Source organism: Semicossyphus pulcher, unplaced genomic scaffold (genome assembly GCF_022749685.1).
Source record: "Semicossyphus pulcher isolate SPU_LCO1_2020_fin unplaced genomic scaffold, fSemPul1.0.p SCAF_1, whole genome shotgun sequence".
In the NCBI taxonomy this organism is placed as follows: Eukaryota; Metazoa; Chordata; class Actinopteri; order Labriformes; family Labridae; genus Semicossyphus; species Semicossyphus pulcher.
This window is the reverse complement of record NW_027211603.1, coordinates 23,201,058-23,228,180: the sequence shown is the minus strand read 5'-3', so window position 1 is coordinate 23,228,180 and position 27,123 is coordinate 23,201,058. Positions and strand designations below refer to the sequence as shown.

Below are 27,123 nucleotides of genomic sequence, written 5' to 3'. Positions count from 1 at the left end.
TTTTGTGTGAAATAACTTGAATATAGCAATAGAGCATCACAATTGTTGCTTATCAGCGCCAGCCACTTGGTTATCTCCATGGCTACAGCTGAGATTTCATGATCTATGAACATCAGGCCAGCTGAGTTCGCACCAGACTCCCAGCACTTCCTGAACTTTAGACTCCAACAAATTTGAATACTGATGCAGACTTGGTATAATATTGAGGCACAGGTCAGCATGAGCACACCTGATTTGAATTATCTGCTTGTTATCAACCAACTGAAGCGTCTCAGGTGATTGATAATGAGCAAAACATTCAAATCAGGTGTGTTAGAGTACGGAGAAACCTAAAACATGCAGGAAGGTAGCTCTCCAGGAGCAGGGTTGGCCACCCATGATCTAAAATGTTAGTCTGACACAGCAAAACTGACACAAACACTCCTGTGGTCTTACCTGTGGACTGTCAGTACAGCCAGCCCGGTTACAGACCCTCAGCTGGTAACTGTATTCCTGGAAAGGCCTGATCCCACCCACATCAGTGAAACTGTATTCATCGCCACGGTAACGCTCTTGTCCATCCCTCAGTATAACGTGGTGGGTGATGTGTCCTGGAAAAATGGAAACAGATTATTTTTAAATGTGAAAGATCTTCTTGCCTTTGTATTTTTAAGCCCATTATGACATTACAACATAAATTACAAACTCTCATCTGCCGACTCCACTGAACCACACCACAAGCAAACACAGGAGGTGGATTTTCTCACACACAAAGAGACAAACAGTACACACCGTTAGGCCTGGCAGGAGCTTGCCATTGTAACTGGATGATGTCATCTCGTTCACCCAAGCGATTCCAACGGGGCGGTGCCACTCCCCACGGTTTGTCTTCACTGGTGGTCACTGTAGTAGTATCACTGGAGCCTCGTCCGAAGCTGTTCCAGCCCCTCACTCTGTACTCGTAGCTGGTGAAGGGCTCCAGGTCAGAGTCTGTTAGAGAGAAAGGATGGTAGGAAGGACAGGAGAAGGTAGATAGCAAAAAACACATTATTTACCAACACCACCAACATTAAGTGAGTACATGTTTAATTCTTGTACCTAGACAATCAAGTTAGGCTGAAACAACAATTTTAATGTAATGAAACATGTATGTGTGAATGAGACATATGGCACAAATGTCCATCTAAAATGTAAATGTTTGAGAATGTGTGCACTGGGAGTTGTATTACAAGCACAGTTTATATGAACATATACCAAATATATGCACTATCACTGGTGCATAGTTGTAAATGTCAGGCCGTGACTGAAGCATTCTGGGAGACAGGTTGTGACAGCCCTTCTGGCGGGTGTACATACAGGAGCATATATACATACAGATGCACTGACACACATATGTGCATTATTTTTTAGGAGTGCTAAGGGAATGCTGCTGTAAATGAGACCACATTTTAACCGCCAGTCTGGGACTCTTGTCTTTACTACTGTGATAACTGGAGCAGCAAAACACACAGTGTGACGCACACGTGTAAATAAAACTTGCATAGAAAAGTGAGTTCCTGTTTTTCATGAGAACTTATTCTAAAAAGTGGGAATAAGAATGGGCTGTGGACAATACAGCATATATTTTTAGCTCACTGCACATGTGGAGCTATCAGTGTGTGATCTACCGTTGGTTTAGCGCAGTATAGCATCATACCCTGTGTGTGTGATTGTGTGTGTGTGCATGAGAAACATCTGGTGTATGGTGGGTGGCGACAGCTTTATGTGCCTCTGCCCAGATGGTGTCACAGCATTGCCTAGAAACTCTTATCCTAACCGCCCCATGCCACACACACAAAGTAAAGAAACGCATACACAAAACCTCGTTCACTACGGAGGCACACTTTAATAGTGACTAACTGGACACTAACACACACAAAGCACATGTAATTATTAGTGCACAACCACCCATACACACACGACATCTACAACCACTATTAGTCTTGATTAAACAGACGGAAATAATGTGCGACTGAAAATCCAGACGTACACGCCCACAAACACACACACACACACACACACACACACACACACACACACACACTCCAACTCCCTTCGGGCTGATAAATAGTACAGATTGTTGAAATGGCATTTAATCGTCGTTTCTAAGTTTTAATGACACACAAGTGTACAGCACAGAGAGAGTTACCGCGTTACAGCTATCAGTGTGCACTGCAACAGCTGTCGAGGTGTGTGTGTGTGTGTGTTTTTGTGAGTGTGTAGAAGGGCATCTGTCTCTAAAGCCCGTTGATTGCAGCGAAAGACACATTAGGAGTAAATGCAGAATTTGTTTCTGCGGGCCTCAAAAACGTCTACCTTTTACAGGTGGCTATATTCTGTTTGTTATTCCTCGTAGTGACTCAGAGGTTTTAAGAGAGGGTGCTTATCTCCAGCGAAGTCATGGGTCAGAAGCAGCGAGGCTTATACATTACGAATGATTATACAACAGTTAGTTCCAACCAAGTCATCTGATTGGATGAGAGGCCTTCCATGAGTGTTGATATAGAGAACAACATCACTGGGACTTCTACTCTGTGTATCACTCCGCCTCAGCCAGGTGTTCTGAATACTATTAATTAATATTACAGCAGACTGTGTATATCTACAATGATCAAGCTGGTACCTCTGAATCACACCGCAGACTCTTATTTTACTGGGTGATGATAAATGAAAACAAACAGATAAATGTACATCATAGGAAACAGCTGACCTGTGGTAACCTGCAGACACAGAGTGCAGGAGAATGTTTGTGTTGCTTGGCAACATAATGCCAGTTTCAGTTCAAGACCAGCATGATTTAAGACATATAAAATGTTCTGCTTGAAATAATAAATTTTGTCTGATATGTTTTTTCTTCAAAATACGTTTAATTACCTTGTAAAAATCCTCCCAATCCTCCTTCTCTGTCATTAAAAATTCACAAATCTGCATAGTCCCCGCCCACTAAGTGCTACGTTTCTCCTTTCATAAAATGACAGCCGAAAACAAAACAGGTCTCTGCCATTGTTTAGTGGCAACATGTCGAAACTTAACTAGCTTGAAATGTAGTAATTAGTAGTAGTAACGTTAACGTTAGCAGTCAGTAGTATACAAATATGACGATGATGGTTACAGCTGGCTCGCGCATCGCTGAAGTGGTTGTCTCGTGTGATATTGTTAAATCGAAATGTTTAAAACTCAAATTCATATATACAGAAATTTATGAAGGTATATTGACATCACTCAAAATAAACAAACAAAATATCATGTGTGCTTACGTAAGCTAAGACCAACTAATTTCAACCAATCAATCTGCAGCATTTAGCCACAGAGCCCCAAGAACGCTCGGTCAGTTAGCTAGCTACTGCGCTGTGGAGAACGTCTGTCCACACCCACTTCTCAACGATCAAATCAAATCCCTCTAATGATATGTCCCACCTGCATGTCCTGTTTCACTCGGAAATACGTCAGCAATTGGTCATACTTAAAAAGTAGCAGGAGTCATAAAGGAATAAAGAAAATGTTTAACAGACAACTCGACTTGTTTCACAGAGTTGGCAAAACAAAGACACTGTCCCCTAATGGTTAGTAAAGCAGGATCATCACTAAAGGCACTCAGTACTAGAACATGAAAATCCTTTAACATAAACGATGCTAATTACTATGTAACTCTAATAGTTTAGTAATTAATTGAAACTAAAGCTGTTTTTTCCATTCAACACACAAACAAACACTCAAACTTACCTGTATAGGTAAATCTGTTGGCATCTCCGCTGTAAACGACCTCCTCATGTGACGGACACAGGTTCCTTTCAAACAGCTGTTTCTCGGTGTGCGTGTATGCCTCTGCCATTTTGTGCAAGTCTTCACTTCTGTTTGTATACGTCAACAGGCCCACAGAGAGAGTTTCATGTGTGGTGTTGAATGAAGGTGAGTATGTTGTGGAGGCGGGTGTGTCAGGGTGTGTGTGTGCCAACAGGACCCACGTGCAGGCGGTCATAGATGGATCGAGGTCACAGGAGCCACAGTAAGCTGTAGAGGCTGCAGTTACAGGACACACGGCGCCCTGCAAACACTGGTGCTGCACGGAGAAAGGAGCAGTAAGGAGACAAAAGGGAGAAAAGGGAAACTATGAGGTTCCATATCTTTTTTTCTGAAGGTGATTTGTCTCCATGAATCTTATAGAAGTTTATTTTTATTGAATATGTTGTAAGCACCCTGTAAACCCTGTCCATTCTGAATTGACCCTCATACCTGCAGAATGTAGCTGCGTACCTTTCTGTGTGTGGTATGCATGGTCCTTAATGGCATCATTAGAGCTAATGAGAAATACTACCCTTTGTCCCTGTGTGAGTGTGTTCCTGTGTGTGTATGTGTATATGTGTGCCTGTCTCATGCTGACTTAGGAACACACAAACATCACATGACCCCGGTTGATGAATGGAAGATGGCCCAGTCCCCAACTCCTGAAGTGACAACGAGAGTGAGTGTGAGAGATGGAGATAGATAGAGAGAGAGAGAGAGAGCCACTGGTCATGTATGTACCAGCGTGCCTTTCCGAGACACAAAAAACACTGAACTAAACGTCTGTATTCATCGACTACTGACATGAATTTAATACGTATAGTTGCATTTCAATCGTTATGGACTTGGTTTGTCTGTGTGGCAAATGTTCTTCTTAATCAAGGTAATTTCTTGTCCTAAGTCTGTAAATAAGGAGAAGGAATTCTACGAGTCTCCTTCCAGTAATACGAACTAACAGTAGTATAGTTAATAAGACAAATCATAAATGTGTATTCAATTGTTGCTTTTTTCTTCCCATTTCTGTCCTTCCTGTTTTTCTATTTTCTCTCTTTCCTTGTGTTTTTTATGTTTTTGTATCTTTGCTTTATTTCTAAAAACTCTGTAACCCACTCTCTCATCCTCCAAGTCCATGTTTTGTATGTTTTGTATTGTTTGGCACTTGTACTCTTGTCACATTTTTACACAGTAATAAAAAAAGAATAAAAAGCATATTCAATTGTGCTTGTAAAACACAAAACAAGAGAGCAAAACAATGCTATCAATGTTGGAAATGAACAGGGCTGCTGAAGAAGAGACAAATGGCAGATCTTTAACCACTTATATTGGACATTTAGACTGCAGGGAGCATGGGACAGCACTATAGAACCAGTGGAGCCCTACACAGCTGCCTCCAGTGGGGCGGTTGTGGCTCAGTGGTAGAGTCGGTCGTCTTTCAATCGAAAGGTTGGTGGTTCGATCCCCAGCTTTCTCAGTCTACATGTTGAAGTGTCCTTGGGTCCAAATTGCTCCCGGTGGCATAGCCAACGGTGCTTGACTGTGATGACTGATTGACAGTTGGGCACTTTCCGTAGCAGCCTCTGCCATACATCAATGTATGTAGTGTAAGAGAGTTATAGAAATAAATTAACAGTTTAAAACCAGATGCTGGATTGCTTCAGGTTTCTTTATCTGTAGTAAATGTCTTAGCCACCACAGCATGTTATAAACATCAGAGAGGATTACATCATCTTTTAGAAGAAACTCATTATGGTGTCACACATACAGACGATCACATATCATATCACATTCAAACACACCTGTATTGACAGGCCAGGTGTGGGTCGGTCAGCACACACGTGCCGTTGGGGATCATAGCCAATCCCATTGCAGCATCCCTCTTCCTGTCGTATGACCTTTGACCCACAGCACTGCAACGTCACTGTGTCATTGCCAGCAGGATGCATTGTGGGATATCCACCGTTGCCCGCACAGCAAAGAGAGGTTGAAGAGTTTATATACTCCGGACCACAGCAGACGAAACCTAAAGATGAGAAGAAATGCATCATATTATGGTCTAATAGATTAATACAAGTCTTGTATTAATACGTTTTTATCTCTGGAAATTGCAAACTACTTAGAAAACTATTTAGAAAATGCTCATAGAATAATGTTCGTATATAAAGCTGTATTCATCATCGCATTTTGAACAGTTGTTAGGGGAAGATTGTGAATCGCAAATATCCTCCTCATCAGCTCTTCTTGTCCTCCTTTCAATCTACATACTCACAGTAGGCAGGGCATTCTCTTCTACTCCTCTTCCTATTGTTCTGCCTCTTTCCGTCTCTTACACCTTGAAATCTTTTCCCCCCTTCATTCTTCAATAACCTCCCTTCACCTCCTCTCTTTCATGCTCATCTTTCCTTTACACTTACAAAAGTTCCTTTACCTCCTCTCTTCAATCCTGACTTTTATATCTGCGCGGAAACAGTATTTTGGCCGCTCTGAATATTAGTGTGCATCTTCTCTTATCAACTCCTATATACATCCTCCTCTCCTTTTCCCTCCCTCTTCTCCTCCCCTGCGTGCCTCTTTTCCTCTCCCGTATTCATCTCTTCACGCAGCAGTAATATTCAGGCGACGGCGTCTAAAGAGTGCAGGGGGAGAGGAAGTGTGTTTTCCTGAGAGCTGCCATCTCTGACAGTGATAGGTGATGTCTCTCTGCCACCACTTCACCTTCAGCAGCAAGGTGACATTTAAAATACATGCTATCACTCCATTTCCCTGTAAATGTTTTGCAGCTGAATATCAAATTTAAAGCATGTTTCCTCGCATTCTCCAGCGCTTCATGTTTTAAATTCAAATAACCCGAGACTGACTGACAAATTAAAACTGTATATAACTCTGATAAAGAATGTTGCCCTAGCTGAATGACATTGGTTATATTTATAACCGTTCTCTTTACAAATACTTTTAATCAGAGTATTTTTAAAGAAAAGCTACTTGTAAATGTGGAATGCAAACATTAGATGTCTTAATAAAAGTAAAACATAGACCCAGATGACAACAACGGATGCAGAGAAAGGTAGACTATTTTACACCTGTATAGGAAGGTGATAAGGGAAATATGACAGATAGCAGTGAGGACACAAAGGCTAGACTCCTGATCTTAGGCGTTGAGATTCATTGTAACCCCGGAGCTACCGAGGTGCTTTATATCTATATTTTTGTTCTATTCTCCTTAACAAACTTGATTCTACTTGGTTTAGCAATATCATACAAATGTGACACTCTAATGTAGGAGGAAAAAAAACCAGACATGTGCGTGTTGGATTAAAGTAAGGTGGTGGAGAGGAGGGTAAAACGAGCAGTAGCTCTCATGCAGGAGATACAAAACCACTTTTTTGTCACTGAAATAATTCAGAAGATTTCGGGTCAACTGTTTACATGGGGTGTGATCCATTACGATCTGGTGTTTACATGCGCCAGCGCATTTACTCGGAACAACTGTGTGACATGTGCGCATTATGCATTTGGTTCGACGTGTGTGTGTAACTGCACAGCTGCACTTAAAAGCTTTTTAAATAGTGGCGTAAGAAGGTCCAAATTTAACTCGGACGTACAAGAAGTTCAAGAAGTACAATTTTCCATTTGATGAGTTTATGAAAAGGTTTAACCACCCGTCTGCAACCGATTGAAATTCCAATCGGTTTGGGCCTTTTTATTCTGATTGAGGTGTTTTTATGGAGCATTTGTATTCTGTTTGGGCTTTTAAACCGGAATATTAGGATCCATGTAAACCCAGCTATTGAAAGTTAGATGGTTAGTAAATCTGGTGCCTTCTCTCCTAAAAACACAAGTTCAGTGTGGTTACTCTGACGTCTTAGTGTAGTTGAGGCCGGGGAATGACAAGCTTTGGTCTTGCAATGGATTAGGGCTATAATATTGTCCTGCTATAATACTGAGTCAGCATAGTAACCTCCTGCTGTGAAGATGCACTGAAAATACAAATGAGCACGGCATGGCACGGCACGGCTCGGCTAAAATATCTTACTTAGGCTGTTGGAAAAAGGACAAATTGTATTTTAATGAGAGTCAAATAGTAAAAGCTTCTCATTTGGAATCAGACTGAAATATTGTCAGCACCCCTCCGTCTCTTGTGATTATTTAGTTTAGAGTTAAATAATCTCACTTTCATGAGGTATTTAGAAAATGTATGCTAACAGTTGATGACATGCTGATCTGCGGCACTATCTACCCCCAGCTGTGTTGCCCATTTTATTTGACAGCAGACATTAAACACTAAGTCATTGCTTTGTATCACGGCCTCGCCCTGTAATGGGGCTGCAGCTAGTTGTGGAGTGATAAATAACTTATTGTTTAACAGCCTAATCAGCGTTCACTCTTTGCGTGCATGAAATGCTGTTAATTTCAGCAATCATTTCACTTAAAGGCCGAAAACAGTGAACGGCACATCTTTTCTCCTGCGCTGTTGCAGTGCATTATATCCTCACTGCATCCATCACGGGCAACATGTGACAGAAAAATGCATGTGCATGTGTGTGTGATTGTGTGACATAAAGGCAGTCTGACGGCCAGTAACTCACTTAGCAGCGGCAGCTGTTGCAGAGCGGGGGCTTGGTGGCCAATTCCCCCAGCGCCTTACTTCAGCTTCAATGACGCGCAAATAAACAGCTCAACACTTTTCCAAAATAGCTTCTCTTCACTCATCCCTCGTCCTCTCCGCATCCTCACCTCCTCCTCTCTTCCATCCCAACACCAGGCCCTCTACAATGTTAACTGATCCGCTTTCCCTCTGTTTACTCTCAAGTAGTCCCTCTATCTTTCCTTGTATACTGGCTCTGTACAAACACAGTGTGTATCTTTAAATCCCTCATGCTTTTTCTGATGTAAGACTACCAGTGTTATCATTTGCGACATGGACTTGAGGAGTTTTCTTCTGTCTCTTTCCCTCCTCCATCTGTTCTTTCTCTCATCATTACTTTTTAAAGCTAACTTCTATTCATACCTTTGTATATTTCCCCAACTGTCAAACTGACTACATCTCCTCTATCCATCTTTAGTTCGTCCATGTTCCCCTTTTTTTACTTTCTACTTTTCTCTTTATCCTCACAACGTTTCTCTTGACCACAAATTATCCCTCTTTTGTCCTCTTTTTCCTCATCATCTTCATCGCTTCCCTTATTTCTACCTCCTTTTCCTCCATCATTGCTCCATCTCTCTCTCTCTCTGCATCCACTCACTTGATAGGCCTACCTCATTTTGTTTACTGTTCTGCAGCTACACTTCACTGTTGTATTATCACCCATTCAGCAGGAATCCAATCCCTGGCTTGTAAGCGTTATCTGTGTATTGGCGTGTGTGTGACATGCTTGTACATTTGTGTTAACTTTTTGAAACACACACCTCTTATATTCTCTTCTTCTCTATAAGCTGTGTGTGCTTGTGCATGCGCACGCACGTGCGTGTATGTGTTGACACCGTTTTATCACACACCTCTTGTTTTCTCTCTTGCATCGCAGAATGCTTCAGCCCTAATCTTCAGATTTACGTTGGATTTGCATACATTCGTTAATAGCGTCGGGAGCGCTGCGTCAACACAAGGTGCTTAGACAACGTGAATTATTATTAGGGTTTCAGTCATTCCACTTAATGATAAGTCAATATTTAGCCCTGCCAATGAACTACTGATAAAAATGTGTGTTGTGGATTAGGGTTATCCGAGCTCTCTAGGAGACCAACCCCCTCCACAACTTTAAACAAACCAAACACTTTTAAATACCTGAATATATTACATGGGTTTGGCACAAAGTGCAGAGCAAGTGCACACACACAGTTTGTGTGCTTGCATACCAGCACATACACACTCACACTGGAGCAGCTTTCATAGATACAGAGGTGAGGTACACATCTAAGCATCAGCCGAACATCAGGACATCAGAAAGGAGTAATCACATGATGATGAACTCTCTAACAAACTATGATCTGAACGGTTTAGGTTATCACAAACATATGTACATCCATCCATCCATTACGTATACCGCTTATCCTGTTCAGGGTCACGGGGGGCAGGAGTCAATTCCAGTTGTCATTAGTCAAGAGGCAGGGTTACACCTGGACTGATCGAATCACAGGGCTGACACGTAGAGACGTACCACCGTTCACCCTCACACTCACACCTACGGCCAATTTTAGAGTCACCAATGAACCTAACGAGTCTTTCTTCGGACTGTGGGAGGAAGCTGGAGTATTTTTCCTTTTGGGTTTAATCTGTCAAACTCAAATGTGTTCAATCGTAAATGATGGCTGGAGATGGTTTAAAAATAAAAGATATTTCTCATGATCATATTTCTTTTCTCGTTGAGTTTGTTTGGATGTTTTATGGACTCAAGTTTTTCTAATCATTTTGTTGCAATGAAGTTTTTGTTGATAGTTGTTATACTATACAAATTAAATCTCCATTAAAGTTCTGCTAAATATCTTGAATAAACATATTTGCTTTTTGCAATATTTACAAACAACATCAGCTCTCGTCGACTCAGTAAATGGTAACGACCACAAAAATCCAGTATTGGTTGGGCTCTCGCGCACTCACTCACTGCACAAGGGTGTGTGCATGTGTGCGTGTGCGTGCACGCCCGCACTTTGTGCTCCAGAGGGGCCAGACTATATGTCATGTCGAGAGATGAAATCACAGTGGATTGACTTTCTCACACAGTGCACAGTGTTCCCCCGTGGACACACACACACATGTGAATGTTGCGGCAGCGAGCACACACATAATCAAAGACACACACATACACACCTTCTCTTTTCCCAGCTGACCGGTTGTCCTCCTGTCTTTCTGACGGCTTTTTTATATCTCAACAACATTACCAGCTGGGCATGTGTGTGTGACATTGTGTGTATGTGTTTGAGAGTGCATCTTAGTGTGTGTCTTGAGTGTTCGTTTAAGTGTGTGTGTGTGTGTGTGTGTGTGTGTGTGTGTGTGCTGAGCTTAGGTAAATGCTTTGGTGGCAGCTATATTTTCACCACCCTACAGGGATTCACTAAAAACTGAGACACTAAGCAGCTGTTCACGTGTGTGTTTAAAGAGTCTGTGGAAAGAGACATGAGAGTGAGGGACTCAGAAGAAGAAACAGAGAGTGAGGAAGAAATTAAAAACGAATACAACAGCTTCAACAGTTAAAAGGTTTGAGATGAGATGAGGAACATTTGCTTCATAAAATAAAAAAAACTTTGTTTTCTGCTTTCGATGCATCAAATCCAGTGAGTACAAAAACTGATGTTTAGATGTTTTAAGATGTTGACTGATTTACACCATTAGCAAAAACAGTTGAAATGATGATGTTAGCGGTGTTTGTCAATACAGACTTTAAAACACACAAACCATTTATCCATTATTAGTCATTAAATTATTAAATGAATACTTTTTGTTTGTTTGGCTGTTGCCTTTTTTAGATAGAACAGTGTGTAGAGTCGGAAGTATGGGACAAGAGAGTGGGGATGACGAGGGTCGAACCAGGGGCCGCTGCTTAGAGGACTAAGCCTCTGTACATGGGGCACGCACTCACACGGCTGAGCTAAACCAGTGTCCCAGCACTACCAGCTTTTTAAACAGTTGCATTCAACTCACAGGCGCTTTAAACTATCCAATCCTTACATTTTCTGCCTATACTAATTCTAGTTTGCACAACTTTGATTACTTTCAGTGTCTGTTTGGTTGGTTTTTTTTTTTTTTAAGTGTACTAGAGCAAACTGAGATCGTTTGAAGTCAATAGTAAGTACTGGTAATGCATCTTCACCAGTTAATCAAACTGTCTGAACAACACAAAAGGATGTGCATCGATCCGAAACAACAATGGGCAACTGTCATGCAACTTGGCAGAGGCATATTAGTTGAATTAAGAGGGCAGCTAAAACCACTGGTGTAGTAATAACAGTTCAAAGGGTCAGTCTGCCGATTTTCAACCTCAGCCCTATCATGCTATTATGAGGAGGTAATGCCATTATTGGGGAAAAAAATGCTATTTTGCTCTGTGCCTTTGGAGGACGCTATCCGCTTCTCCAATGGACCCTGGAAAACCTCGCTAAACTACACTTCCTCAATCCAGGACGCCCACCTCCGACGTCATGTCTTGTTCAAAATCGTCAGGTTTGAAATGTAGACTGCAGACCTGAAGATTCTTTAGACGATCCACCGGTATATTCTCGTCATATTTCAGATTCTGTACTGCTCTGAGCCGTTCCTTCCAGAGGGAGGGGCGCAATGCACGCTGGGTGTTGTAGGAATGTAGAATGGGCGAAACCACGAGCTGTTTGTACAACTTTCTCCACAGCTATGGCGCCAATTTCAATCGATTACAGAGAACACCAGCTTTGACTGACAGTGGCTTTTACCAGGGGTGAACTGCTCCTTTAATTGGAACAAAAGGTAGTAATAACTGTGCACACACATTTATGCAGAGGCGTGTACCACAACTGAAATATTCCCTGTTATATCTACTAATGTTAACTTCTAATAAACGCACAATTTGCAACAGTAACAACATCAATAGTGAAATAAAAGCTAATTTAATGAGTTGCCACACACGCACACACGCAGCAGACTGTCCTCATCGCTTTGCTGCTGACAGCCTCTGTTTTGTTCTTGCCAGTCATTAAAGTAAACCTAATAGAAAAGGCATCATCATAAATACATTAACAGAGAGAGAAATGTCTTCCTGTGTTCAGAGAGCACTCCATCTTCTAAAGCAGCCAGACGCTGCTGTTTGGAATGCACTACTGTTGGCCATTTGCTACCCATCATTGATGAAGGGCTTTTGGCAATGATAAACACACAAATACAAACACACTCACACACACACACACACGATCTGATGAGAAGCCTTTGGAAGAAACAATGAAAGGACGAGTGACGGATGTGCATTGAGAAACAAAACAAAGTAAAAACACATTCAGAAAGATCCACACACAGAAAGTGAAGCATACATGCACCAAGTTGCAGTAATAAACCGTGCACACTCACACACCCTTACACACACACACACGCATCCACTCTCACAACTCCGCCAGGCTCGGAGTGAGCTAGCTTAACTACTGGGATAATTTCCCTCCAGCAAATGGTCACTGTGCCCTTGAAAAACATATTTGATTATTACTTTTTCTCCCCCTCCTCTTTTTTTCTTTTAGCATCATCACAGCCATTTTCATCACGCGCTCTGATGATGGCACGGCAAGGCGCGTTAAGATAACACCCCGGCACCGCCAGGCTTTTAACACTTAAACGGTGAAAAGGGATATTCAGATTTGTCCTTGAACGTTTGGATGGGGCCTGCTGGGCTGGGACAGAGGGAGGGAGGGAGGGAAGGAGTTAAAGAATTGCATACATTTTTAAGATTCACTTACTTTCGGAAAAAAGTGAGGTGGGGAGGGCATTTATGGTCGCACCCACAGTGAAAGATGGGGAGGGTGGGGTTGAAGGGCAGATGAACAAGTTAAAAAACTGTAAAGAAGAGTGTGAAGGGGAAATGATTAGTGGAGCGCGCACAGAGAGGCAGGGGACTTAGGGGGAGTCAGGGAGCAACGGGAGGCCAAAGACAGCACACGCGTTCCTTTAAACACCATCTAATCTCACCTAAGTCTTAGCTAAACATCTTACATACAAACTCAGAGAGAGAAGAAAAGAGGAGCAAATGAAGAGCTTAAAAGTTGGTCTTGAAGCTGCAACACAGGAGGAAATGCTGCAGGGAAACGGAGGCTCTCTGCTCCAAAAACAAACAGAATTTAATCTACTTGAAAGTGAAATGAAAGCTGTTCAAACAAAGTGGCAGATTTGGGAAGGGAGAGATTTAGCATGGAGACTTTGTGTTACTGTAAAACAACAGGGGGATGCTGAGGAAAGATTATGGATCATCGCAATAATACCTGGACTAAAAATGGCCAGAGTATAAGCAAGGCCCGTCATTTAAACATGTAAGTTAGTGTGACATGAAGGCAGGAAACTCAATTCATAAAGTTGGCCTTGTACATTAGAAGATAATAGTCAACGTCTACAATGTCTGTCGGTTTACATTGAGGTCCACTACAGAGTCATGAGCCGTGTCTGTCTGGTGCTTTTCATTATGCTGATATTTGAAAGCTGATTTGTGTCCATCGCCGATTGATACCAACAGATGAACATATTTTTCCATGTTATTGCAAAAAGAATAGAATTTCACCTGTAGTGGATTTAACATATTAATACCATCATACTGTTATTGTGATGCACACGCACTTTTCCAAATGTGGAAAAACGTGGAAAAACAACAATAATACTTAAACGTAGGTTATATGGAAAATATGCCATTTGTGTTTTTAAGTTATAAAGGTGTCAACGACTGTAATCAGAGTGTATAGTGAACAACATTAGGTCATTTGAATAGTCAACGGCTCGTGTTGCCTAGGCGTCATCTTAAGGCCTGTCATATCTGCAATAATGTTAACTTGTGGTCAATGCTGATATTTGATTACAAAGCCCTTATTGGCTGAAACTATGGCGTGCATTTATAAATGTGCATCTCTTCTACTGAACAAAAGTTAAAGATTCAGATGTTCCTTAGACAGATGGCTGTGTGCTATAAAGGAGAACACAGGCTCTATAAGTGGGGTAAAGAATGAGAGAAACCTGGAGAAGCAGAGTGAGGGGTTTTTACTCTGATTACAGACCCTTTTGACCTCTGGTGCCGTCCCGGGCGGCAGCCTGCGAGTTGCTCCTCATCGTCTTATGCCACCATTACTTCCTGCCAAATTCTGTAAATAACTATTGTAATAATGTTTTTCTAACAGGCACCCTCTCTTTTGCATTAACCCATACACTTTATATTTTCACTTATATTTCAGTTGTTTTTTTGCATTCCTCTAATTTGGCCTGTATTTTTGGAGCAATCTAGCGCTGTAGTTTCCTTCGGGATTAAGAAAGTTCTATCCTATCCTGTCTTATCTTCAATAAAGTTGAACCAAAAAAAACCCTTTGACAAGAACAGTGACCACCGTCCAGCGGCTCAGGTGTGTGTTTGTTACTTTGAGACGGCATGACGCAGGTGACGCTTCTGACCCTGATTCTATTTCAGCTGAGTTAAACTGGTTTCCTGGTTATATTCTCCGGCCTCCAGCGCACACGTGTGTATGTGAGTGCTCATGTGACTGTGTGTTGCATACTATTAGAAAAGTGTGTGGCTGTGCTTCATTGTTGTTGCGATTGTGGGTTAGGTGTGTGTGTGTATGTACATGCACACATGTGCACACAAGGCGGTACGTGTGTCGGTTGCCAGACGGCTGTCTCCTGGCATTGCTGTTCCCCTGCAGTGTGTGTGTATGGTTGTTGACAGTGTGGACGGTAATGTGTGATAGATCGCACTTCAGGGACCCCATAATCACATCAGCCTAACCTAGTCTATCAGCTGGGCACAATGGGATACCCTTCACTCCTCCTTTAATCTGCTCCATCTAGCTCTTCACCGCTCCTCTGTTTCCTCCTGCTTTTTTCTCTCTCACTTACTTTGCCCGCTTTTCTCTTTTTTTCCCCACAACGTTTTTTATCTGATGCTTCTTTAACAATTTTTAAATTCTTTTTTTCAATCTTTTATTCTTCATTAATTTGGTTTCATTGTGCGTTCTTTCTTATAATGTACATCCTATTTAAAAGTATTCTATTGTTCCTAATAACTTTATTTCCTCTGTATTTCTTTTTTCCTGTTATTGTTATATTATATATATATATATATATATATATATATATGTATAACTCATTTAAAGGTATATATATATATTTCTATTTTCAGAATAAGTGCATGTAATTTATTGTTTTCTTTTCCTTTTCTCTTTTTCATACATCTGTCTTCCCCTCATCATTAAAAAAAATAAAACTGTAGACATAATGAAAGGCACAATGAGAGTGAGTGGTGCCAAGGTTAAGTAGCGTATCCTATAATAGGTGTTGCTGTGTGCATGTTGTGTGTGTGTGAGCCTCAGAGTCTTGAAACAGACGTGTGGGGTCGAGGTTGCATAGCCGGCCTCAGGGCACCCCGACAGCGCAGTGCACCCGGCAAATGGCCCTTAGCCTTGCTAGCGCCGCTAGCCCTACGATCCATCATACCATATGTTCTCAATGGGGAAGCTAACGCTAATGACTGATGAGTGGAAGGGAAGGGGCCACATAAAGAATGGGAGGGGGAAAGCGGTACGATGAGGAGGAAGAAAAGGTGGTGAGACGAGGAGCAGGAGGCCAAAAGAAGAAACAAAGGAGGTGGGGGAAATAAGTTAAGGAGAAGTAACAAAGGAGATGATAAAGGAGTGGAAAGGATGAGGGATATATACAAGAAGGAGAAGGAGAGGAAGAGGAAGTGTGGAGCATATGCACTCCTTGGGAGGCCACCTCAAATGAAGGATGACCACCATATAGCCGTCTCAGTTGGAGGACAGAAGAGGATTTAGAGGAGGTGAATAAAAGGAAACAGATGATTATGTGACAGAGTAAAATACTCTCAAATTACATGTTTAACAAAATGAAAAAGAATTACCCGGCACTTGGGATCAGTGTTTAAGAATAAAACAAGAGTCTGAATGATTGTTTGATGTAAAAAAAGCAACAAAAAGAAAGCAAGAAAATTGTTTTTGTGATAAAGTTAGGAAGAGCAACAAACTATGACAGCTATAAAATTACAAACAATTTTCTGCTGAATTGCTTTCTATGAACTTTTTGGTCGTCATTCAGGTATTTTTTTGAGGGTAGGGATCTTGTGTGTGTGTCAGTGTGTGTGTGTGTGTGTGTTTGCAGATAGGCTAATGAAGTACTATAGGCCTGTCCATATGGGGCCATTGTTTATGTGTGATGAATAGAGTCCACGTGTCTGTCTCTGGCACTCAACACTAAGCAAACCCTGCCGAGGGCACCCTGTTGACTCAGTGTGTGTGTGTCTGTGTCTATGTATTATGTCTATACGTGTGAAAGTTTGTGTATGTGTTTGTGTGTAGTCGAGAGAACGAGTGTGTATTTGTCCTGCTGTGTGCTTGGCAGTGCCCTCAACGGTGCCATCCCGAGTGTGTTTCATCATCATCTGCCATGACAAAGATGTCTAATGACACACACATACATCCACATCCACACACACACACACACACACGCGCGGTCCCATCTGTGCCATGGTATCCGGGTGCTTTGGGACACTGCGGGATAGGAAGAGAGGGAAACGACCCCACGTTCCTGCACCATGTGTCTACTTCAACCATCTTTGATTCACTCTTTTGTATCACTTTAGATCTTTTACCTCACTCTAGGTTTTAAACATCACCTGGAACAAACTTTGTCCTTTGTCTAACAAAGTTGGTCCTTTTCTGAGATAAGGGCTTTTTTGTTGAGTGGATTTTACAATAAAGGGTTTCCTCGAGACAGTCCAGAACATCCCATGTGCTTATTTTGTCCATCAAAACACTTAATTGAACGACAATCAGCCTGTTTTCCTCTTTAATCTTAATATATAAATGATGTAACAGCAGTTTATGTCTGTTTCTGTATGTTTCCTTCACTCACCTGGCACATATGTATGCACTTCCCCCCTCTCAGCATCACCGCAGCACACCAGTCTGTCATCCACAATCCGGCCTCCACAGCACCGGACCTTGTAGCCATCATGTAGGCTCCCACTACAGCAGAGCTGGCCGCCCCTCATGGAGTAAGGAACCCCCCCACAGCAGCTGTCACCAGGCCCCACTGAGACCCGGCCCCGCGAGCGGTCAGGACAGCAGTTTTCATCTACGAAGACAAGGACAGATGAAGGAACAACATGGAGAAGAGAAGTCAAGCAGAAAAGAGCTAATCCCATGTAAGTGTTTGACACTCACTGGTTTCCACATGGACGTAGTATCCTCCACAGCACCGATGGTCAGGGAGAGCTGGGACCAGTTTGCCATCACAACACACTGGATTGGAGGAATTACTGAAACTCAGGTAACGGCCCTCACAGCAGTGATAATGTGGTTTCTTAGTGTACAATAGATCACTGCAGCAGACCTGTTTGACATACAAATGTACAAATGTATGAGAAAGTCTTAAATATAAAATCCACACAAACACACACTGAAATGGACATTCGACCATCGAGGGAAATGCCCCTTTTTGCAGCAAATGATTGTTTTCACATCAATACAGTAATACTAATACACGGACTTATCTTTATACATTCCATGATGACATGACTTCACAACTCACAGAGATTAAATTGGAAACAGGGTAAGCAGATTATAATTGGGTCCCTTTTAATGAAGTCAAATAAAGGCCATTAAGATTTTGAGCTTGCAAAATTATGTTCACAAAACATTTCACAGCCTGCAGTTGTATTTCAGTTGCGGTCTGAGCTCCTGCGCTACTTTCAGGAGTGAACACTAACGTAACTCTGTGCTCAGAGACCTGACACCGGGCAGAGTCAGTGAATAATACCACTAACTGCACGCCTAACTTAGCTCGGTAGCTAACCGAAGCAACACTTTGCTCTTGCTCTTAGCTTTTACACCGACCGCCCTTGCTGGATTTGCAGAACATACACATGGTAGAATCTGTTGCGCCCTGACTGGACAGTTTAGCTTCCTTTGATTCATGTCATGGAGGCAATCCCATTGTCTGGTTAGCTGAGGCGTAAAGAAATGGTCAAAATTCATGCTTGTAACTCATAGCTTGTAACTTCAGGTTCACACATGCACATAGGAAATTTGTGTGTCTGTAACTCTGTGTGAAATATCAAAGTTGAAAATGTTGTGGCACATATTTTTACACATTTGCAAGTCTTATTTGTGAGCACAAAATATTTCCACACCTGCAAAATTAATTTACAAATTCCTAACCATGAATGTGTGAGGACAAATTTCTTTTACGCATTCACTAATTTAGATACTGCACGCAATTTTTTTTTTTACATGCACACAAAAGTGAAATACAACTGGGGCTGTATTTATATTTATATATATTTATTTAAAATATTTGTGAACATTATTTTGCAATCTTTTTGCCCTTTATTTGACCCCATACCCCTCTCTCACCCTAATTTGAAAATCCCAGTTCCTGCCCTGGACACAGGAATGGCTTAATTTTGATTAATTCAAACCAACCAATCAACTTAATAATGGGACACTTTTTAACGGCACCATCTGTGTGTTTTTTAAAGCTAACACGAGGAGACAAGATGCTGTGTACTTAATTACAGACTTTGTGCATTTATGGGACCATCACGGTTTAAACATTAAACTGTATCATTTATTACATTATATTAACCATTAACCATTAAACTGCCTGTGTATACATCTCTTTAATATGTTACATTCAATGTACTGCATGTTTCCTTCATAACAAGTTTGTGGTACAGGAGCATTTTTTGAGCACCATCTAAGCGTGTCCACTTGCAATACTTCAGTGTCTCTGTGTGTATTTGAGCTTTGGGTGCTGTGGGGGTAAATGTATGTCGGGTGGTTTCACTGTGCCAACTTGGCTGGCATTCAATGACATGAGGAAGGGGTGAATGCAGATGACAAGTTAATCTGTTTAGAGAAATTAATCAGAGAGAGGATAAGAGTGCATCACACAGAAATGATGTGCATGTTGAAATGTGTCAGTGTTTATTTGTCTCTGTGTCTCTTTCAGTGCTTTTCTTTGTTTGTGTGTTTGAGTGAGGTCTGCTGACTAATATCCTGTGGGAGTACACAGCACCAGTGTTTTCTACACTCAAAAGAGATGAGCAGCAAAAGCAGAGAACCCTGGATGCATCTTATTCTACACATTGTTGTTGAACAGTGAAGGTTTTAATGATTACTGATGTTCTAGTTAAAAGAGGCCCCTGTTGGCAGGTGAAAAGAGCATCACATGCTGCATGAAGAATGTTTATCTGGTTTCAGGTAATACTCCTGACCTGACAAATAATCAAGAGGTCCCGCCCCTCGAATGATCAATGTATTGTTTTGGCCTTTTAATGTTGTATTTTAAGCCTCACTGTTAAAGTCCACGTACAATGTATAACATTCATAAGTCAGACACCTGGTTTATGCCATAGCCGCCCTCATACACAGGAAATAAAAATCACTAGAATATATTCACCTGAGTGTCTGGATGGAAGCAGGATGTCCCACACACACCATGAGTGGCAGGACACTGCAGGTAGGAACATCTGAACCTTACACCACCTGCACCTGCTAACTCTCCCCCCGCAGAGGATGTGACCCCTGTTGACCCGACGCTACATGACCTCAGGGTTCGTCTTAAGACCTCATAGCCCAACATGATCCCACTGGGTCTGCCCGGACGAGACCAGTCCAACCTCACCACCCTGACAGAGAGAGGGAGAGCGTGGCAAGAAAAGAGAGAGAGAGATATTTGTGTGTGCGCTCCTTCACACTCCTTTCACACTACCGAGACACACGAAAACTTTGTCAGACACACGTGCATTCATGCATGGTAAATGCCTGACAAAGTTGAGTTACAGTGTCAGGGTGTGTGTATCTTTACACACTTCTCACTATTGATTTTCCGTTTTTTTTTTTTTTATCCCCGACATCTTTGGCAGAGGAACGACCTGTGTAGTAACACACAGAGCTACAACTTACATCGTCTCCTGGACAGAAAATACACCACAAATCATCACAGAGTCTGCAACTGTAAGATTTGCAACACTGCAATTTAGGTCAAATGTTTGAAGCAGAGATTTAAAAATGTTATTAAAATTTACTGACTGCAAATAATTAATTTATATGAGATTAAATATTTTCATTAATAAAAATACAAAGGGCAGAAAAATTAAAGCTTATTTGCAGAACATCTCTTTGTTACCTGGGACTAATCACTTGTGCGTGTGGCGTCTCCAGGTTAGCAGGCAGGTCCTCCACAGTAGTCGTCTGAGTAACATTACTCCGCACACATGCATACACAGTACACACCTCCACCTGAAATACACAAACAAAAAAGGAGATAAAAACATAATGCTCATGTTTGCATGCCTGTGATTGGTTGGGTGCTCGTTTTGTCAGTGCTTGTACCTGTACGTTGTAAACAGTGAAAGGCAGCAGGCTCCCCAGCAGGTACGAGCCTGAGCTGTTGTCTACACTTCCCTGAAGTCGGTCATTAACGTAGATGTAGTAACCTGTAACTGCTCCATTGGGCTGTAGAGGAGGGGACCACAGCACACGGACTGTGCTGCTGTTAACGGGAACCACCTCCGGGGGCGACATCCCGTCTGGCTCTGAGGACGGAACAACAAAATGTTTCACAGCTTAAAGACACAAGACTTGGTCATCTCCAAACATAGAAGATTGAGTTTTTGCTTGCAGCACAACAGGGAGACTGTGAGTGTGTGACATAGAGTAGCAGACTGTGTGTTTGTTGGTGTGTACGCCCACTGTGAGTTCTTGTGTGTGCAGGATTGTGTTGATAAAACCATCCTGCAGTAAATGAAATGCAGAGCGGCAGGTTGGGTTTAGATAAGTGCATTGGCAGCAAATGACCAGTGTTAACTTCTCCTAGCTGAGTGCATTTCACTAAGAATAATAGATTGATTCTGTGTGATCAGCTTACGCCCACGCTTCTTCTCTCTTAGAGGAAACATTGAATCTCTCTCTGAGACTGCCTTTACTTCTCTGTGAGGTGTTATAGTTCCTTAAATGTCCTTAGTGCACTCCTACAAGAAATTATCTTTCCACACATCTACAAATAATGCGGATAATCATCTAAAACTTCTATGGTTGCAGACACAGAGGAAAAAGGAGTGCATGACAGAGACGGTGAAGAACATGGGACAAAATAACAAATAGAGGGCAAGTAAAATATTGAAAGGAGAAGGCAATTTTAGAGACAGTGAGCAAAATGTGGGAACACAGACTATTGTTAAGTTTACTGTACAATATTTTCTTATAATGAAAATAGAGATCATGTTGTGGATAAAAAAGTGAGAACCAAACGCAGAGTAGATGAGATATGATGTGTGAGAGGTCATCATACAGACTCCATCTCTTTTTCTAAGTGAAAATGCACTCAGCTAAGAGAAGTTAACCCAATTCATTTGCTGCCAATGCACTTACCTAAACCCAACCTACTGCTCTACATTTCATTTACTGCAGGATGGCATTATCAACGCAATACTGCACACTGAGCCGCTTCCGCTCGCACACACACAGACGCGCACACACATTTTTCTTGCCAATTAGTCCTGATGTTAGCATTGCCCTATAGATTGCAGGCCATGTTAGGATGGTTGGTAGGGTTGAGCTGCATTAGTTAAAATATATTTGGCCTTACTGTGGGTGTGCGTGTGTGTGTGTGTGTGCGCGCACTCTTATGGCTGTAAAATAATGAAATTACCTCCAGAGCCCTCTCAGTTAAACGAGCCGTGCTTTGCCTTTAGCACCTAATGATTTTCTAATGTTTTTAATGCACTTTTTATTATACGGCTCAGATTAGAGAGAAAGAGAGAGGCCTCTGACATATGATTATACTGAAACAGAACTGTGAGGGGGGGAGAGGGACAGAGAGCTGGTCAGACAGACGGATTGAGAAGGGAACAGGAGACAGAAAGAAAACAACAGACGCAGAGAGCGGCCTCTGACATGTGATTACAAAGAGTGATTTGAAAGATAACCCTTAAACGCTGAGAGGCGGTGCGGAGAGTTGGAGAGGGAAATGGAGAGAAAAGTTGAGATGGCGGTTGGAGAGCTGGACAGTTCATAGCTGAGGAACGTAAAGGCTGACCCTGCCTGAAAAGGGCAATACCGGTACATCCAAGAACTGAAATACTTTTCATATGTTCTGTTTAATACACCCTCTAAAACTCCAGATTTCACATTGTGATAAAGGGTCACTGTTGTTTAATTGAGAAATATTAACATCATGAAGGGATTCATCGTAATGATGTCACTGCACATTTTAGTGGATTTTTTTTCCATCTCAATACAAGGAACAGATTAGATTTCACTTATTTAATGATGGACATTTTTACACAGAAACACAGAATATACAATCGACATTTTTGGAAAATATCAAGTTAGTATTGTAACTATATTGTAGAGTAGTATAGCAGTGTTAAATTAGCTTAACGTAAATTGTGACTAAATAATTTATACTATTATTATTACTTCTTATTTTTATACTGTATTTACTGACTTGCAATTTTCTCTTTGTACTGCTGCAACTCCCGAATGTCCCCCCTGGGGATCAATATCTTATCTTATCTTATCTTAATGTTACATTCCAAAGGTTTCCGTAAACACATATAACCTCAGCTGAGGATCTATACTACCCATGAAGAACTGGAAATAATTAATGAAAGGACTGTGCCTTACTGCAGATCCTGTATTAGGCTCATCAAATTAGTTTAAAGACGGAAAACATTTTGACTAAAATGTAATGACTTTTTATTGACTAAAATGTTTTGAGTCTCCGTCGATTAAAACTAGACTAAAACTCTAAAGGGTAAAAATGACTAAAATGTGACTAAAACTAATAAACATCTTCATCTTTAGACTGAGACTAAATCTAAAATAGCTACATAGAGACAGCCATGTCCTCTGGCTTGTATGTGTGTGTTGCTGTGTGTGCACTTTGTGTGTCAGTGGTCAGTGCCAAAGAGCATTTTACAACCCCTTAAATCTGCCTCACACACACACTTTGTATTGATTTCATGCCTCCCTACATGATGTGTTTAACATCTCCTGCTAAGCACCGTGTTTAAAGGAGAAACACACTAACACAGACACCTCTCTAAGATGTATTGAATTTACCTGCTGTACATGACACACTCATATAAACATACTGTATGTGCACAATAACGTCCCAACACATATTTTTTTAAGTAAGAAGGCAACTTTAGAACTATTAATTGAGTCACCCGTTGGCCAATAGTCAGACACATACCTCCATCCTCTGTGGTGACGTTCACTATCGCCTTAGTTGTGTTATGTGCTCCATTGGAAACCTGTAATGACACCAGATATGTGGTGCTGGGCCAAAGGTCAGTTATCACTGTAAAGAGGATCTCAGGGGGCAAAGCCAAGATCTGGCTTGACTGGGCAGACTCTATTGTCAGAAAGTAGGACTCCACCTCTCCCTGTAGGTCCTGCAAAGCTGAGAAAGACACAAAGAGAGAGTGGGAAAAGAGTGACGGAGCAGGAAGAAACATAATTCTTAGTCTTTGATTTCAGACCTCGCATGGGAAGGCAGCGTGTGTTGAGGTGTGTTAAAGAGAGAGGGGAATCTTACAGGGTTGTGTCCAGTCGACCTCTACAGCAGTGTGATTGATGGCGCGGGCAGACAGAGATGGAGGGCGGTGGGGAACCCCTGCCATGGTCACTGCGGTAACAATCTCTCCTGAGGAGAGGCCCACGTCATTGTAAACCTCTAACTGGTACTGGTAACGGGTGAATCTGTGGAGAGAAGTTTTTGTTTTAAAAAGCCGGCTACAATATGATTTACTTATCATGTGAGTAAAAATATACACATGTTGTTGGGAAATATCTTAAAGATCCTGAAAAAGAATCCTGAAGGAATTCAGTAAAATATGACAGTTAGACTTTATATGCTAAATAAGTTGCATCATTATTTCATGTCTGTCCATCTATCTTTGTCCATCTGTTAACTCTAAAGTTAGGTCAGGGCTGCTAATGTGGTGACTTCAATTAAAACTTACAGATATGTTCTCATGAAAAACTTTCATTGTAAACAAATCCTGCAAAGTGAAAAGTGCTGACATGTTCAAAAGTTTGTCAGTTTACTACTTGAATAAAACACAGTGGAGACACAAACTGAAAAGAGTACACCCAGAGCCGTTTAGCAAGCAGAGAGGGGGGAAAAAATGTGCTTCCACCAAGTGCCAAACTGAGATTAGGGGACGCTGTGTGAAAAACAATTTAATTCTTTGGGATATTTGCTTAATGTATCTTTGAGCGGTATTAAAAGATCGGCATCAGCGGCAGCTCGCCGATCGGCTCTGCACACACGGTTTGCCGCGGCGCCGGCGTTTGCTCTAGAGCTCATTTCAGTAATCTCACCTGCTTAGGCCTTTATCTTGGTAGAACAATTTGGTGCCGGAGTAAACATGGAGCCAGCGATGGAGATCTTCCGAGGGGGGAGGGGACATGGCTGTTACCGTGGGGACCGTGGCGATGGCCAGGGGCTGGTGGGTTTTACGTCTGAGCAACTTGTATCTGAAGGGGAAATTTGAATAAAAGAAAAAACACACACTTGGTTGGATGTTTAGGAATGCATTAAGGCACAACACATGTTCACAAATGCACCAGCATGAGCACGCAGACACACATGGGAGAACACCCATGCCTGCAATCACATGCATACTGACACACAAACAAACACACACTAAGATACACACAATTTTCAAATAACTCCTTATCGCTCATTTCCTCCTCTTCTGCTGTTTTTCATCATCTCTATTCTCTTTTGCGTTCACTGTATCTCACCCCTCCCTCCCTTCGCCCCTCCCTCTGTTGTTTTTTTCTGCAGGGTTTGTGTTTTCCTCTCCCCACAGTGATGCTAATTTCTGCTGTAATCAGAAGAGAAGGGCTTAATGCCGCCTTTTAACAAACCCACTTAGACAAACACACAGAGCTGAGCAGAGCAGAACAGAGAGACGGGCTCATGCATTTTAATCGCCTGCCAGGAAAATGGACCTTTATTTTAGGCCTAATCTCCGACAGAGAAGAACAGGACGGAACAAAACGGACCAGGATGTGCATTAGGACTGAGAAAACACTGATTAAAATATGCACAACACTACCAGGACACTCATGTTAGCAGCTTGTTAACGTGTTCCTATGTGCCTGTTTGCTCAAGTTCCTCAGCTACAAATTGAACATCTCCAGAAGGCGTCTCTAAATAACAACATGCTGTAGGTTTCAGTCTATGCCGCCTGGTTTCTAACTCAGAGCTTTACCTCATTAATTAAAACACAGGGCTGATTCAGATTATGTTGAGCTATAATGGTTACACAGATTGGGGTCCACACATATTAGCTCTGCATAATTAGTGTTGGATTTTGGACGTGCTTTTGCTTGTACAAAACAATTATAAACTCTCTTAGTCTTTCTTTTTCTTCCACTGGGTTAAACTAACAACCATCAGAATCTACTTAAAGCTCCCGTGAGGAGTTTTTTGGTGGTTATAAAACAGACTGAAATTAATACTGATGCATCTATATGACCTACAAAAATAAGCAAGACCAATAGTGCCAAAATTTTTAGATATTTACAATGCCTTTAACTGCTGCCGCTGGGTAGGTGTCAGACGAGGAGATTGACAGCGCAAGGGCAAAACAGCCTTTGTTTACATTTTTCCTGGCAAAGATTCTCGATGAGTGATATGTATAAATCATAAAAGAAAGCAGGAGAAGATTTTTCACCAGAAAATACAATTTGCACATGTACAGGACATAGACTGTATAAAAAGATGGACGACATGACAGCCCCCTAACAGTAAAGCCAAAACATTTCGGGCACCCCCTGCTGACTGGCTGCAGTATAGGTCGTAAAGCCCGCCTCCTCCATGTTAACAGGTGGGACATGGGTCAAAGTATAAAATAGCTAGTTATTTTCATGGTGATTCACGTCCAAGTGTTCATTTTTCTGACAAGTTTATTTTTAATTAGTTATTTGATGCTGTCAAAATGATGATTGACAGCTCTGTTGACAAATTCGGCTCCCGCAGCCAATCAGTTCCGGGTGAGCAGATCGGAGGACGATCCGCGAGTGGAAACGTAACTAAAACAATCACTACAGTCATTGAAGTTTCCATATATGTAAACGTTAACCTCAGACCAACACAAGAAGCTGTTCTGCTGTTAAACACGCCGGCGTGCAGGATCGTTGCTGTTTTTTCGGTAAGTTAAGTGTGTGTTTGGGTTAGCGGAAGTGGCTACAGCCGCTTCACTCGCCGATCTCTACTGCGCAGACTCTGACTCCAAATGACATCACCATCGCAAGATGGCAGCGCCTATCACAGGGGCTATTTTGATATCAATTACATACAATGGGAGCAGATGGAGACGCGTTATCCATCTATATATACAGTCATTGGTACAGGACAAGAACAGCAAAGAGATAATAGGTACTTCTTTGTCCACAGGGGGCGCCAAAATCAATACAAACTGAAAATTCTCCACAGGAGCTTTAAAAAACACTTCTCATCAGCATTCCTCTGTTATTTTTTACTTTTCCTTTTAGCAGATCTACCAATTAGTCAGTAAAAAAAATAGGATATCTATCGACAGACATTTATAATTTATGTGACAAAACATAAGTCAGTCCGAA

The 27,123-nt window shown here is 41.7% G+C and overlaps 1 protein-coding gene across 1 annotated transcript in view; it reads right to left on the bottom strand.

The window, feature by feature from the left end:
* The window catches only part of ush2a (Usher syndrome 2A (autosomal recessive, mild)), a 201,605-nt gene that overhangs the window by 49,394 nt on the left and 125,088 nt on the right, over positions 1 to 27,123 (bottom strand). The window contains exons 56-67 of the mRNA XM_069660129.1: positions 24,853 to 25,008; positions 24,065 to 24,228; positions 23,720 to 23,929; positions 20,854 to 21,056; positions 20,648 to 20,760; positions 19,919 to 20,147; positions 17,680 to 17,848; positions 17,369 to 17,590; positions 5,598 to 5,821; positions 3,742 to 4,078; positions 772 to 969; positions 436 to 590 (exon numbers count right to left, since the gene is read on the bottom strand). Of these exons, the coding sequence (XP_069516230.1) occupies positions 436 to 590; positions 772 to 969; positions 3,742 to 4,078; positions 5,598 to 5,821; positions 17,369 to 17,590; positions 17,680 to 17,848; positions 19,919 to 20,147; positions 20,648 to 20,760; positions 20,854 to 21,056; positions 23,720 to 23,929; positions 24,065 to 24,228; positions 24,853 to 25,008 (2,380 nt within the window). The remainder of the gene's footprint in view (positions 1 to 435; positions 591 to 771; positions 970 to 3,741; positions 4,079 to 5,597; positions 5,822 to 17,368; positions 17,591 to 17,679; positions 17,849 to 19,918; positions 20,148 to 20,647; positions 20,761 to 20,853; positions 21,057 to 23,719; positions 23,930 to 24,064; positions 24,229 to 24,852; positions 25,009 to 27,123) is intronic.